The 15,303-nt window shown below is 40.2% G+C and overlaps 1 protein-coding gene across 1 annotated transcript; it reads left to right on the forward strand.

The window, feature by feature from the left end:
- The first annotated feature begins 529 nt into the window (after positions 1–529).
- On the forward strand, positions 530–11,751 carry NAF1 (nuclear assembly factor 1 ribonucleoprotein). The gene is given in 9 exon segments (XM_065736219.1): positions 530–588; positions 590–799; positions 1,417–1,555; positions 1,764–1,857; positions 4,004–4,086; positions 5,058–5,218; positions 7,274–7,325; positions 8,384–8,489; positions 11,016–11,751. Coding segments are annotated over 9 exon segments (1,323 nt in total). The 3' UTR covers positions 11,435–11,751.
- Positions 11,752–15,303: the final 3,552 nt, after the last annotated feature.

The following is a 15,303-nucleotide window of genomic DNA, read 5'->3' on the forward strand; positions in this document are numbered from 1 at the left end:
GTTACGTATACGTGTTTTGTGCTCCTAGTAAATTCAGGTGATGTGTGCTCTTGTGTGTTGTGGATAAAGAGTGGAATAGTCAAAGATGTCTATTTCCAGGCAGGAGCTCATGTCAGTGCGCTTGGGGTATTTGTGAAGCAATCTTCTGATGCTTTCATCAGCATTGCTCAGACAGTCTGGAGGTGAAGCAATTGGTTTGCATACCCTTTGAGCACGCTCTGTGCAGGGCTGGAGGGGAAGTTTGTTATGTGGGAATAGTGTATTGGGAAATGCATTGCCTCTGCCTCACCCCAAAGCCAGGTGAGGGCAGGAGGAATCCCTCCCTTCTCTCTCTTGCAGGGAAGCTACGTGTCTGCCAGATCACTGGACATTAAGAGGGGTGACCCTTGATGTGGGATCCCCCGGCATGTTGTGTGAGGCACCCCACAGGTGCCCGAACGTTCTTCGGGGGAATCACAGCGGCGTCAGTCACGCCTCACTGAGGAGCCCGCAAAGAGCGGGAAGCACAGCCGAGGCACGCCTCCCGCGCATGCGCCCTGCCCCCTCACCGGGCTCGCTGGCCGTGAGGCGACCGGAAGTCGCGTGGGGAGATGGCGGCGCAGCGGGAAGTGCTGGAGCGGCTGCAGACCCTGACGGTGGAGCCCGGCTGCGCCGGCCATGAACCGGGTGCAGAGCTGGAGCAGAGGTCGGCCGGCTCCCCGGGCCCCGCAGACGGTGAGAAGGGTAGCCCGGATCGGCCGCCTTCCGCCGAGGGAGCGCGTCCGTGCACGCCGCCCGCAGCCGCTTCGGACTCGGGGAGGTGAGGCGCTTTGTGGGCACCTCCCCCCAGCCCCCTCAGCGTGTGGGTTCGTGATGGAGGGGTTAAGCATGGGCCTCTGGAAGCAGCACGCTTCTTCAGAGCTGCAGGGAGATCTGTGCTTTCCTTTGGTTGCGGTTTGGTAACGCCGGGTCGAGGTGGGCGCCTTCAAACTAGGGGAGGTGGCTGGGAAGTCTGAGGGTCTCCTCTTGAGGTTTTTTTTTTTTTTTTTTTACAGCTGCTGGTGTGCAGCTTGGATGTGGGTCTGTGTTGTTAGCTCATTTCAAGTTTTCCTAGCTTGTCACGAAGGACGGAGAGCGAGTTGCCTGCCTGGGGCATTACCTGTAGTCTTGCTTCCACTATCTGTTGCTGTAAGTTCATTGTAAGCATTAATCTGAAGGCTTTAAGCTACCTCACATAGCATCATGGAGTTGCTTTTTCCCTCATCCCTCCACAGTTTGATCTGTCAAACTTTATTTTGCCTTTCTGTGCTGTATTCTGTTCATTGTTATTTCTCAATTCTGCGTTGTTAGCTGCCAGGTCATATAATAAAGGCTAAGTGCAACTTTCAGAAGTTTGCTTGTGTCAATGCTTAAGGCCATTTTTTTTTTCCCATTCAGTGACACCGATTCAGACAGCTCATCCACCACTTCGTCCTCTTCGTGCTCTCCTTCAGCTCTGTCTGATGATGATGATCAGCCAAACGAGAAGGATAACAGAACGTACTGCATTAGAACAAAAGATGAGTTGCCCCTTGATGTAAGTAGAAAATGGTGCCTTTGAAATGTCCTTGTAACCCAGTGTGAAATAGTTTATGAATTAAGTTGTCAGGGAAGAAAATTGTGATTATATGCACATTTTTTGCTCTAGTTCAGATACATAGCTCAGTTAATAGGTCAAAATGTGTTCTTTTCCTCTGTTTCAGTGGTGAAGTGTGATTTCATTCTGAATGATTTGCTACTTTCAGGAACTGCCTCCTGTTGAAGACTTAACCGTAGTTCTGCCTGATAATGTTGAACTGAAGCTTTTTGGGACAGTTTCCAGTATCATTGAGCAGCTAGGTAGGCAACATACTTTGAACTAAATGTTACTTTTGAACTGAACTATTTTTGTATATCTTTACGTTAGCTGTGTCTTAACTCTTTCCCTCAAGGTTTCAGTACTGCTGCTTTGTGTCACGCTGCTGCTAAGCCCTTCTGTTGATTCTCTGCCCTTGGTTCAGGAAAGGGTCAGCAGATTTCTGGTTGAGAACTGATCTAACGACCAGGCTGCAGAATGGCATTTGTGCTGAATTCTCTTTTAGTTAGGTGGCAGTGTTGATAAATGTAAGATAGTATTATATGTATGTGATTTCTCGTGTGGCTTTTAGTTGTTTCATCAAAAGGCTTTCATTGCTTTGTGTTATGGCCTTCCTATGAATCCTGGCAACAGTAAGATTATTTGTAGTATTTCAAGAAGTTGTGATGTTTTATGTGCTATATTTGAATAATATTTGATATGTGTAATTGAAAGCACGGATACAGACCCAAGTGCTTGTTAATAAATGAGGACAGAAAAGCCTTGTTTTGTGGGGAGGGCTTCTTGGGAACTGGTACTTTGTGTACGTTCACTGTTTCCTGCCCCCTCTTCATCCCACTTCTGCCACCTTGACCGAGTACAAGCAGCTACTGTCAGCAGCCATAGGGCAGCATGACTAATGCTATTTATAGGTACTGGAAAGTGAACTTATGAATAGACATAATATACATAAGCTTTTCTGTGGGCAGTAGGCACTTCAAGATTTTTTCAGCTTTACCTAGGATCTCAGTTTTTTGGTGTGTGAAATAGAAGATTTGTCTTAAACTTCCTTGAAGTGCTCTGTGCTGCTTGAATTGCTTTTAAAGCGACTTGCTTATGAAACATAGAAATCAAAAACAGTACACTTCTGTTGAGTGGGAAACAGAAGAATAACCTTTTCTACTAACATTCCTTTTATCATAAAAGGCTCTAGATAATATGGGCAATTCCTTTGCAGTAGTTTTCTGTCCCATTTGCTTGGGGTTCATCTCATTCATGTACAAGAAGCTGGCTGAAGGTGGTGGTTTCTTCACTGATTGTCCTGTTTTTCTTCTTGTCCTTTCTTATTCATTGTAAAGATGATTTTCTGCTGAAGCAATAGTTAGGAAAGCTGGGGAGGGACTTTTTAGAAGGACAGAGAGTGACAGGAAGAGATGGCGTTAAACTGGGAGAGGGTAGATAGGGGCCACGTATCAGGAAGGAATGCTTTACTGTAAGAGTGGTCAGGCGCTGGAACAGGTTGCCCAGTCTGGATGGTATGGATGCCCCCTCCCTGGAAGTATTCAAGGCCAGGCTGTGTGGGGCTATGAGCAACCTAACTGTCAAAATTTGGACTATAAAGCATGTAGCATTGTTGTAGTCTTGCTTGGCATGTTTGCAGTTTTAAATTGCAGAAAAGCTTGAAGCGTTTTAGCTCAGGGAAGCATTTCTTAAGTTATGTAAGTTTAGAAGAGAGAGTTCTATTAGTGTCAACGTAAGACTCTACCAAAAACTAAGTGCTTGAATGACTTTGATTGAGAGGCATTGAGAATGCTTAATTGAGCATTATGTTTTAGGGTGGAGAAGATCACCTTCAGAATCAGAATTGAGTTTAATGCTGCTGTGTCTTTTGACATCTTTAAAGGTAACTCCTGCTGGGAGTCAAGACAGAATATTTCCGTTGCATAATGGGATAGATAAGCAGAAAACAAAGGTGAAAGTAAATGATTCTAAAAGCTTCAGTGAAGATAATCCCTTTGAGTCTGGAAAACAGAAAAATGGAATTCATTCATAGCCTGTATTTCAATCATAGCCTGTATTTCAATGTATGTATTTAACACAGGAAGAATACTTCTGTCTCTCTTTCAAAGCGTTCAAGTCTCAAATGCTTCATTTTTCAAGGTACTGAAGTGACTTGCACAGCTTGGCTGCTCATGCTATCACTAATCATGAGTTAGGCCCAAATGTAGTATGAAACTATTATATGACCTGCAAGTGCAGGAGTTACAAACTGGGTATCTGCACGCAAATGATGCTACTGTGCATGCATACAAGAATTTTTAGGAGAAGCTATATTTGCTTTGTAAATGTGGTTTGTTATATTTCCTTGCAATTGATTGCATGCTGTTGCTACTTATAGTTCTCTGTGATTTTTCTTTTTTGCCCTTTTAGTAATAGTGGAGTCTCTGAGAGGTCTACCTCCAATTAACGAGGAAAGCATTATCTTCAAAGAGGATCGACAAGCAGCAGGAAAGGTGTGTGTGAAGTGTAATAACATGTTATTCTAGTGTTAAATTCAAGGTATTAGTTTATGTTCCAATGAATGCTGTTCAGGTCATCTAAATGAAATAGTGTTTTCTTGATCCGTTACTTTTCTTTGTGGTTTTGACTCCTGTCAGCATTGCTTCTGGTCTTTAATTTCAAGCATCCTATCCTGGAATTCATTGCACCCGTATGGAATGACAGCATGTATTGAATTTCTGACATTTGGTGAACATGCATGTGATTACTTTCAGATACGATGTCTTTAATAAGCTGTGTTCTTTTGTTGCCATGGGAATTTGAGTTGAGTTTCAGGAAATATGGGAAATATTTATGTAGCTGTGCTCTGATGTTGTCATTTTAGGCCAGCGTGTGCTTTATGGAACTGTGATGAAGAATGTTTGCAGAGAGTGATGGTGGACTGAGTTTTGTGTATTTTCTGTAGAAAGGCATCTGTCACTGCCATCACATCTCTCAGTGCTAGATGTGAGTGGAACATAGGAAAATGTAGCATGAAGTCACAATGTTCAACACAACATACCAATACTCTCTCCACAGAGTTGGAGAATGGATGTGGGAACTAACGTAAAGGCATCTTGTGTTTATTTCTAAAGTGCTTATTTCTAAAAAAAAAAAAAAATCAGGTGATCAGGTGTTTGGATTTGAAAGCAAAATGGAGAGAGGAAATCAGAATGAAGGGTAAAGATGACTGAAGTAAAGGAAGTTGAAGGCAGTGCATTTGGGTGGGCAAAGGATGAAATCAGCATGAAAAAACTTTCCATGTTTTGACTCACAGTAGCTAGGGAAATACTTGTTTAGCAATAAAGGTATGACATGAGGGTAACTTATTTGATGCAGTTTGAAAACACCTCAAGATTCTTAAATACAAAACATCTTGAAGCTTTGCAGTTGTGTACAGAGAGAGGCGTAATCTAATAATGGCTATTTGAATTGTGTGTTTCAGGTATTTGAGGTGTTTGGTCCTGTTCAACATCCCTTTTATGTATTACGGTTTAACAGCTCTGAGCATATTAAAGCAAGAGGTATTAATGTGCAAGACAACATGTATTTTGCTCCGTCAGTGGAGGACTTCACCCAGTATATATTTGCAGAGAAACTACAACAGTGAGTCTGATTTCTTAATATAGCTGAAAATTATGAATTTCAGTTTAGACTTGAGTGAGAAACTGTAAGACTTAGCTTGACACAATTGTCTTTAGTTATTCTCAACTGTACTGTAATAACGGGGTCATACAGTTCTGCTTTTCAGAAAAGTATGGAATAACTGCAAGTTTCTAAAGCATTATGATTACTGAGGCTTGGTAGCTCTTGATTCAATTTAATATTAAGTTTTAATTCTTCTTACTGTTACCTAAAATATTGTAAACAGAATTAGTAGGTTTTTTTGAGGAATAAAAATATGTATTTTCATGCTTGTACCCTCCCACACACGTATATTTGGATGAGTTTGGCAAGATGAACTCTTCTGCATTCTGTTGTTAGGAAGTTGTTTAGTGGCATCCTTAATGTCGTTTAATACCTTGTTTGAATTCTGAACAAGCTGGCATTTACTTACTATTTTCAATTACAAGGCCAGAACTGAAACTTAATTATAAAAGAATCTCTTAAGCAGATGGAGAACAGCTCTGCATGGAAATGGCTTGCTGTCAATTTGTTGGTGGCTGTAGGGGGTGATGATCAGAAACTTTTCAGTTGTATTTGTATGCCTGAGGCAAATAGAATCATAGAATGGTTTGGGTTGGAAGGGACCTTTAAGATCACCCAGGTCCAGCTCCCTGCTATAGTCAGGGACACCTCCCACCACACCAGGTTGCTTGCAGCCCTATCCTGCCTGGTCTTCAATGCTTCCAGGGAAGGGGCATCCACAACCTCACTGTGCAGCCTGTTCCAGTGTATTGCCATCCTCACAATAAATTTATTCCTGATGCCTAGCCTATATCTACCCTCTCCCACTTTAAAGCCATTCCCCCTCATTCTGTTGCTACCTGTCCTTCTAAAATGTTCCTCCCCAGCTTTCCTCTAGATCCTCTTAAGGTCCTGGAAGGCCGCTGTAAGGTCTCCTTGGAGCCTTCTCTTCCCCAGAAGGAGGAACCCCAGGTCACTCAGCCTGCCCTGCAGGGAAGTGCTCCCTTGATCCCACTATCAGTGTTGCCTGGACAGATGCTCTTCCTTTATCCATTGACTCTGTATACAAATAGGACTCGTTATTCAAATAATAAGACTGAAATATAAGAATAATGTTTAGCAGTCCATTATTACACCTTAATTATCTTAATCATCATGAATTACCTGAAGCAGCTACAGTTTGAAGAAAGTTCTGTCACGTGTGGCAGTTTCTGTTAGTATTAGTTCTCATCTGGCCTACTGACTATTTAATAGAAAAAAATGTAGTCCTTAATGCCTGTGTTAATTACAACTTGAGTATCTGCAGATTTTTTTCTTATTTCCTCCTGTGGAAGTGTTTAAACCTTTTTCTTATTTTCTTTGTTCTGGCAAATACTGAAGTAACTCTCATGGTGCTGCTTTGATTTTCTGCAGCGTTTGGGCGCCAGCTGGTCTTTGATTTGCACTGGTAAACTTTGTTGCTTAGTACAGTAACTGCACACATGTTAGGCATCTGCTTACCACATCTAGAACTGAAGCCTGTCCTCAGGATTCGAGAGCTGCCATGCCATTTGCTTGCAGTGTATGAAGTTACATTTAAAATGATTTGCATTCCAACGTTTGCTGATAATGACAAAAGTGCTGTCTTCGTGGCTTTCTAGTGATGCATAAAGATTGAGATTGAGCTTTAGGGGTTGGGGCACAAAGCACCTCCAGGTGACTTTCCTGTATTCCCGTGGGCTCTTCAAGATATTTAAGCCAAAGCTGCCTGATGTCATTGGCTGCCCCGTGCTTTGATGTTGCTGCCTGATTGTTTCTAACTTGTTTAAGTATGTAACAACCCTTAGCAAGTAGAGCTGATCCCATTGAACGCCATGTAAGTATGTGGCTCCATTTTTCAAGGAGAAATACTGTGGCTTTAGTTAGTGTAATAACGTTGCAGTGAACCATCCCAATTCAACGGAGCCATGTTTTTCAAGTGGTATACGTGGTAAAGTTCTAAGTTAACACCTAAGTTAATATTTCTTTACAAATAATTTTTTTTTTCTCTTTTAGGGAAAAAGGGTCAGATGCATCTTGGAAGAATGACCAAGAACCACCACCTGAGGTAACTACTGTTTTTTGTTATTTTTGATTGCAGAAAATACACAGACAAATTTCTGTGCAGAGTAACTAATTAGCAGCTTGGTTTTTTTTTATATCCTCTGTGCATTAGAACCTGAAATTACTGGGGGAGCTTTATTTACTGTCCTTCACTATAGGAACAAAGGAAGAGAATTTAAAGGAAATCAGTAATGGCAAAGACAGCAACTTAGTTGCTTCATGTGACACCTTTGTGTTTGCTTTGACTTGGTGGGTGTGTGCTGGTTTGTAGAAATGCAACTAACATGTAACATGTTCTGCTGGTGACTGGTTTTAAAGCTCGTCTGGCAAACTCAGTGGTGAGCTGCGTGTAAGTTCTGGAGCTGGTTCTTTTTGTTGCTGTGAAGGTTTATTTTTGCACAGGTCTTAAATTAATCTGTGTTAGGCCTTTCATGCTTCCCACCTTTCTTAGGAATACTTAGTCCGTACTCTTCTTTACCAGCTTGTTAAATTCCAAGCACAGTAGTGTGGTTTCTCTAGGCCTTTCTTTGAGGTAATATGATGACAGCATGTGATCTTTTTGCTCCCTTGAGTCACAAAAAGGAGCTGGTCTTTGGTTACTGACAGAGCTCTTTCCTGCCATTATTAACTTCATTCTTCTTCTAAAGGAAGCAAACCCTCACACAAAAGGAACAGAGTTCCAGTGAAATTGAATCTGTTGTAAATTATGGCATTCTTCTCGCCTTAAATTTCTTTTGGAATAACGTTGCTTTTGGAAGTTTAATAGGAGCAATGTTATTGGAACTTTAGTAGTCAATATATCCGCATTCTCAGTATTGGTTTTAATGAAATTAAATTTAACTGTGAGTCATAAATCTGTTGGTCATAAAATAAATTAAGAAGAAAATCCATAATTTACCTAGTCCACACTCTCCGAATGCAAAATAATAAAGAGCAGTAATAATATTCTTCTCAGCTGACTGCAGGATGGATTATTTTCTAAACGAAGATTTATTTGTAGATCTGAAATTCTCTATGCAGTTTTGTTTTATATAGCTTTTTTTTTTAACTTTTTTTCACCAGGCCTTGGACTTCAGTGATGATGAAAAAGAAAGAGAGGCAAAACAAAAGAAAAAGAAGCCTCAAAGTCAAGGAAGGAAGAAAGTCAAAACAGACACAAATGCATCAAGTGAGTGAATGCTATGGGAGAATACTGTCATCTCTTAAACTGTTTGGAGAACACAGTGGTATCTACCTTAAAAAATTAAGCTTTCCTACAGCTTGTCAGTGTTTCCATTTTTTTTCCAAAGTTGTATTTGTGAATTTGTGGCTGTTAATGTTTTTTTTAATAAGGCAATTTCTGTTTGAACGTTAAATGGAGAAAGGGAAGTAGTACAGAGCAGGAGGGTTGTCAGCTGAGACTTGAAGATAGTATCAACTAACACAGTAAGGTTATAGAACAGATACCACCTTTTGAAGTCTGGAAATTGCTTATTGCAGAGATCATTGTGGTCCAAGTTCAACCTAAGACTTTGAGTGCAGGGAGAATACAGATGAGTGCCACGAATGGTGTTTGGAAACTTTTTTTTTTGAGATCTGGGGAGCAGATAACTTCAATGGAGAATTTATTTACCTGAAAAAGAAGTTTGTTTTCACCCAAGACTTATTAATATCTCTCCTTTAAAAAGTTGTCTAGCTCACTTAGAACCTCTTTTCACCTGACATAGTCATTAGAGAGATAAACTGGTATAGTTTTTCTCAGTAGAAACTATTACTTTTTATTACACAGTCTTCTCCGAGTTTCTTTCCCCAGCCATTGAGGTTGGCTGCAATTGCAACTGTGTTCTGTTTGCAGTAGCCACGTTTTTCCAGTGTCTTTTTCTCATGCCTCTCTAATGATGAAAAAATCTTTATGAATGCCATTTTGATTGAAAAATGGTTCTTTCTTTATTCTTGCTGATCTGCTTCAGTTATGGGGTTTTTTTGTACTGCTCCTTTTAAGTACTACAGACCACTCTTCCTTTCTCATGCTGTGCTCGTATATCGGCTTACTGCTTCATTTCTGATGTGATTTCTGATGTTTCTCAGACTGACTCCTACCATCAGGATTTTGCTGCTTTTCCTTTGTACATCTGCTAGACAGTGCCCTCCCACTGAATTCCTTTTCTCCTTAACTGGGGTGTCAGCAACTGTCCTGTTAACTGCTTTCTTCTGTGTACAGTTTATCCCCCTCATTGCAGATGGCTATTTTCTCCTGGTTTCTGCTTCCTTGCATTGCATAAGGCATATTTTCTATCATTCCTATTCTGCCAATTAATTGCAGAGCTGTATTTGCCTAGGGCTTGCTGAGACTGTTACTAAACTACCTTGCTTGAGTGAGAACACAACAGGAGGAACTGTCTCAGTGTGTCAAGGGAGTATGAGTTATGATGAGCAGTGTTTTTCTGTAAATAACATGCTTTAAAGCTGACATTGTCTGCAGTTTCCTTCTGGCTGTGGAATTCAGCAGCAAGGACAGCTGGCGGGTTGAAACAGAAACTCAATTGCAACTGGAGTTTTGCTTGGTTGCATTTTCATAAAACTCTCTGTATATTAATACTGGCTCCTTGTTATTGCCTTCAATAGGAAGGAGAAAGAACAGGAATACAAAATAGCAGTAAGTTTATTATGAACCTTAAACGATTGCTTATGTGACTTCTGCAGTAGGAAAAAAAAAGATATGGCCTGCCCTTTTTTCTTGATATATTTAATAAAATCAACAAGCAAATTAGACTTGAAAGTATTTGTCTCTTGTGCTGTTACACAGACTCAGGTCAGAAAGCTGTTTATCACCTTTGTGGGATGCAAGGCCTCTGATAGGTGGTGAATGATTTGTTTGTCCTATCTGTCTGCCTAGATATGCTTTAGTTAATAAGTCAATGCTAAAATAAGTTTTGACGTTTTACTTGGACAGTTACTGTTGAACTATAACTTCTACCTTCTGACCTTCTGCACATAAGCACATGGGTTTGCTTGTGTTAATTTAACTTGAAATTTTGGAGGGTATATATGGAAATATACTTACATGCTTTATATTGGTTAAGTGATAGAATCACAGAATCAAAAGAATTGTTAGAATTGGGACTCCTAAAGGCTGTTTAGTTCAAGCCCTCTGCAATGAACAGGGACATCTACAGCTACATCAGGTTGCTCAGTGCCTCATTCAGCCTGACCAATAGCACATATTGCAGCAAAATGGACATGTGGGAATCTCAAGATGAAATAAGGACTACTGACTTATCTTCTGTTTTAGAGTGTGCTACTTCTAAATCTTATTTTAAACTGCAAGTATTTTGAAGCTTCAGTTTGAGTGTTCACTTCTGTTAATATGGAGGAAAGTGCGTGAAAGAAAACATGAAATGCCCGTTGTGATGGCTGTATTTGCAGCCCTCAGGATCATGCTTTCTATATTTCTCTAGTAAATCAGGATGAGATGCTAAATGGTAGACATCTAAGGAGTTTTTTAATCTTATTTGTCAGTATTGTTGTTTGAAAAGGTCACTCTTCACATTTCCTCAGCTCCATGCATGATTTTAGTGGGGGTGTCTCTACCCAGTTGTAGGTTTCTCCATACAGATTATGTATTTGTGTTCGTATTTGAAGACGAAAGAATTTTGAAAGATTTGTGAGCACTGAACTTAAACTTTGGATGATGTTAAGCATTTTTATTTTTAAGGTGAGAATAAAGGACTTCATCAATCAATGCAGCAGCCTGCTTCAAGTTATCCAAGGGGATACCACGGCAGAAGTTTCTCTGGGGATCCGTTTCCTTCTCCATCAGGACCCCCAGGATTTCCTAGACCACCCATTAGACCACCACACCTCTACTCTTCAGGCAGCAGAATGCATCAGGAATCTCCAGTGTTTCCACAACCTCATAGGAAGGAACATCCAGTGATGCAACAGTATCCCTTTCCTCCTCCGGTTTTTGGCTCTGTTCATGAGATGCATCCATTTCACCTTCCTCCTTCAAATCCCAATCTGATCTGGACAGGCCCAAACATGTACAACTCGTCGTACCCGTTTCTGCCCACTCCGCAGCTGCCTCCTCCCCCTCCTCCAGATAGCCATCCTTCTCAGTTCAGGCCTTACTAAGTTCCCATGAACATGCATAGGATGTTGCATTTTAAGGGGAGGAAGAACAGGCTGCCAAGAACACGTTTGCATATTTCAGTGATGGTCATTTTTTTCTGCAACAGTGAAAGGAAAGCAGAGTTTAATACTTTGTGGGATGTCCACAGAAAATATTTCATTTCTATATTCTTTTTGTTTCAAAGAAGAAAATTGTATGGTAAAGAATAACAGATTATCAAATATTGGTTTATTTTTATAACGTTTACCAGCTGAGGATGCTAACAAATAAAAACTTTGGAGACTGCTGTGTAGTGGTTGGAATCTGTTCAGTAATAAATGGAATTCATGTAATCACTGTTCTGTGCTAATCAGGGATATTGGGCATAGGTGTTTTAATAGTCTTAGATCAGATATATGCTGCTATGCTAAACTATCCTTTTATTTTTGGCAAATTTTAAGATTATTTATATGGAAAATAAAAATCAGACCTGATTTTTAATCTAGGTTTATAATTAGTTTGTAATCTTACAGTTGCAATTTCGTAGTCTCCAGGGAAGTGGCTTTACCTTATTGACTAGAATAGAAAACTTTGCCCTGCATAAGGAGTTGGGGGAGACAGGATAAACACCTTCAAGGTGGCTTTTTTCACATTGGAAATATCAGTATTAGTTATATAACTAATCATTGTTTATAGACTTGTGCAGCAAGTATTTTTATTCTCAGACACATTGGCCTCATTAGGTTCTTTGGATAAATACTTACAGGCTAATTAAGCTCTGCAGGTATTGCTTCTTATCTCTAATTCTGAATAAGAATGAAGCAAGGCTTTAACAGGTAGATGAGAATTGTCATGTAAAGAGACCGTTAATTATGAATTAGAATTTAATTACAGATTTAATTTCTTTTATATACTGAAATCAATTCTCTAGGACTTGTTCCTTGGGCATGCACTTGAGAAGGCTGCACAGATATCAGGTATGATAGTAAACAGGAAATGCCTATATGTATATATGCATCCAATTCTGTTTCAGAATAGTAACGTTTGGTTCTTACAGGTATTTTTTCATCCTAAGAAAACTGTCCAGTATTTGTTTATTGTTAATGCATGCATTTTGCAGAAGAAGGAGGAAGGTAAGCTTTTGTCTGAATTGAAATCCAAGTATTACTGTTGGGGTGTTACGTGTTAGGCTTTGTATTGGGTTCTCAATATAGCTGCAGGTTGAGTTGACTCAGCTGGAGTTTTGTTTTTACTTTGTTTAGCTGTAACAGCAAATTGTTAATGACTGGATGGATGTGATTAATTTGCTGCGTACTCGTACTGTATACACAGTTTTAATACAGCTAGTAGGAACAAGTGTTTATTTTGTGTAGTGTGGGGCATTTGTGGCATTAGTGGCATACAGTTCTGGTGTTCTGGGAGGAGCCTTGGATGCAGGCTTGCCGGATATGATATTGAAGAGTACTTAGGAGATCAAGAGAGCACGGGCTGGTGGAGGGGAAAAGTTACGTATTTGTGAATATGCAGACAAGTGAGAAAAGGGCAATGTGTCATGACTGAGCAAATGTGGGAGTGAGTCCAGGTGGATGGTAGATGGAAGAAGCAGCCTTCATCATCACGTTTGGTCTTGGGATGCTAGTATCTGCTGTATACCCTTGGGCAAAGCTGTCTGTTAAGACCCAGAGAAGCAGTTGAGGAAACGTGAGGTCAAGAAAACCAGTGAGACGATGGGGAGTATGCATACACTGATTTTAACTATTACTACTGTTGAGATTTTTTGTTAACAGTTGTTTCCCCGTGAAGATTTTGCACGCAAAAATACATGCACATATAAGAAGCTAGGTTACCTAGTGTAACAGATTTGTTGTGGTGTAAGCTCAGTTTTTAATGCTTGGATATCCTCTGCAATGCTGTTTTTGTTGCATGCGTGTGCTGTTTTGTTGTTGAAACACAACTTACAGGTGTTTTGTCACACTGTAGGAACTTTGCTTGGAGTTGATCTGTTTTTTTTATTCCTTTATAGGATTTGATGGTTTTTTTATGGCCTTCACCTTGTAGTGAGCTCATAAGGCATGGATGGATGAAGAGCAGGAGAGCAGAGAGTCAGGGAAAAGCAGAGGCTTATGGAGAAAGTTGGCAGCAATTACTCTAAAGGTTGAGTTTTACAAATATGAGTATGGATGCAGTAAACTATTTACTGTATAAATGACTGTAGCTATGGTAACATGGGAAAATGAGAAGTGGAATCACATAGCTGATGACTTTGCTCTTTAACTTGAAAATCAACATCAGTGTTTTGCTGGCGGATGATCCGGTTTGATCGAGAGCTGGTGGAAAGGGGTCAGGCTTTTGCTGGAGGTGGACAGCAAAGGGAAAAAAATAAGTTATTTGAAGCACTGAAGGGTGCTGTGGGTTGTGAGAGAGCACGCACTGCCATCGGTTGAGCAGTGAGGTGAGGAGTTGACATTCCAGGAGTTGGCTTTGGGCAAGTGTCTTCTTTTAAGTGGAGAGCTGAGCCAGAGGGTACTGAGATGGCTGTTCCAACCTAAGTTCTCTTTGCCATAGTCACTCTTCTGACAATGTCCTCTTATTAGAGACCTTGTCTGTAAATACTGAAGGGGATGAGTAGTCCAACCTGAATATCTGGTGTTTAGGAAGGCTGGCTTTTCATTTGTACTGCAGTACGGTTTCATTATCCTGTGGATACTTGTATCTAAATGACACACGCTGTGCTAAAAGTTGGACTTGCTGTGGGAGGTAATGACTGCTGCTTTGCTGGATGTGAGCTGATTTAAAGAATTGTTTCTTTATTAGTTGTTTGGGAACTAATGCTAATGAAAGTCTCAGTTGCTGTCATTTTCTCTTAGGGGGTAAAACATTTTGTACTGTGCAATTTATTTGGAGAATGCTGTAATGAATAACAGTACCTAAAATGTTTTATTTGAAACAAGAAGGAGAATTATGTTTTAACAAGTATTCTCTAATACAGGGGTGTTTGCCAGAGAGAAGACCTTTAGAATCATGCTGAATGCTCATAACAACGTGAATAATAGCGAGACGTAGATGAAAAGTAGGAATTAGCAGATATTTTTGTAGGTAATAAAATAGTTCTGTAAGCGTAGCACCAGACATGCAGTGCAGCTGGCCATTCAGGGTGACTATATGATTTTGGAAGGAACGAATGCTGCTCTCTTTGTCAGTCACTGGAGTGTATTCAACATTACTGAATGATGATGCAGAGTAGTGCTCATTTGCTGTAAATTAAATCTGTGGTAACTATGGAAGTGTATTATTGTTGGCTTGTCTCTGAATCTGACACATTTTTCCAGGTAATGATTAAACAAAAACGCTTCATTAGAATTTTCGGTATGAATTCTGAGGTCTAAAACGTAGAGTAATAGTGCTTAATGCCCGCCATTAGTACAAACTCAGACACCTATATGCAGAGCCAGCGTAGGGGAGCAGTCAAATATTCTACCTCTGAACTGGGGAATAGAATTTTCTCTCTCTGGCTCTTCTGTGCCTGCATGAAGAGTAATCTGAGTACACATTACACGGGCACAAAATAGTGGGCTCTGTCAAGCACTGGAACTAATATAGGGAGTGATGGTGGTTATGGAGTATCTACATTTGTGTATACTAAGTCTCAAATGCTGTGACTTGATTAGTGTTCTGAACAAGAAGCATTTGGCTGCTAGGTTCTGTGAGAAGCAGGAAACAAAGAACATGGAGATTTCTTGATATCAAGAGCGATCTGCTACTTAATTTCAGACTAACTTTCCACTGAGATTTATGTTTTTGGAAGAAGTGATGCAAGTAAGGCTTCCTATATGAAAAGGAAAAATGTCTTTACCTGTATTTATTTAATGACCTTCACTCTGTTTTTGATATT

Source organism: Cyrtonyx montezumae, unplaced genomic scaffold (assembly GCF_038088225.1).
Source record: "Cyrtonyx montezumae isolate F1298 unplaced genomic scaffold, pur_monq_1.0 scaffold_2, whole genome shotgun sequence".
Classification (NCBI taxonomy): domain Eukaryota; kingdom Metazoa; phylum Chordata; class Aves; order Galliformes; family Odontophoridae; genus Cyrtonyx; species Cyrtonyx montezumae.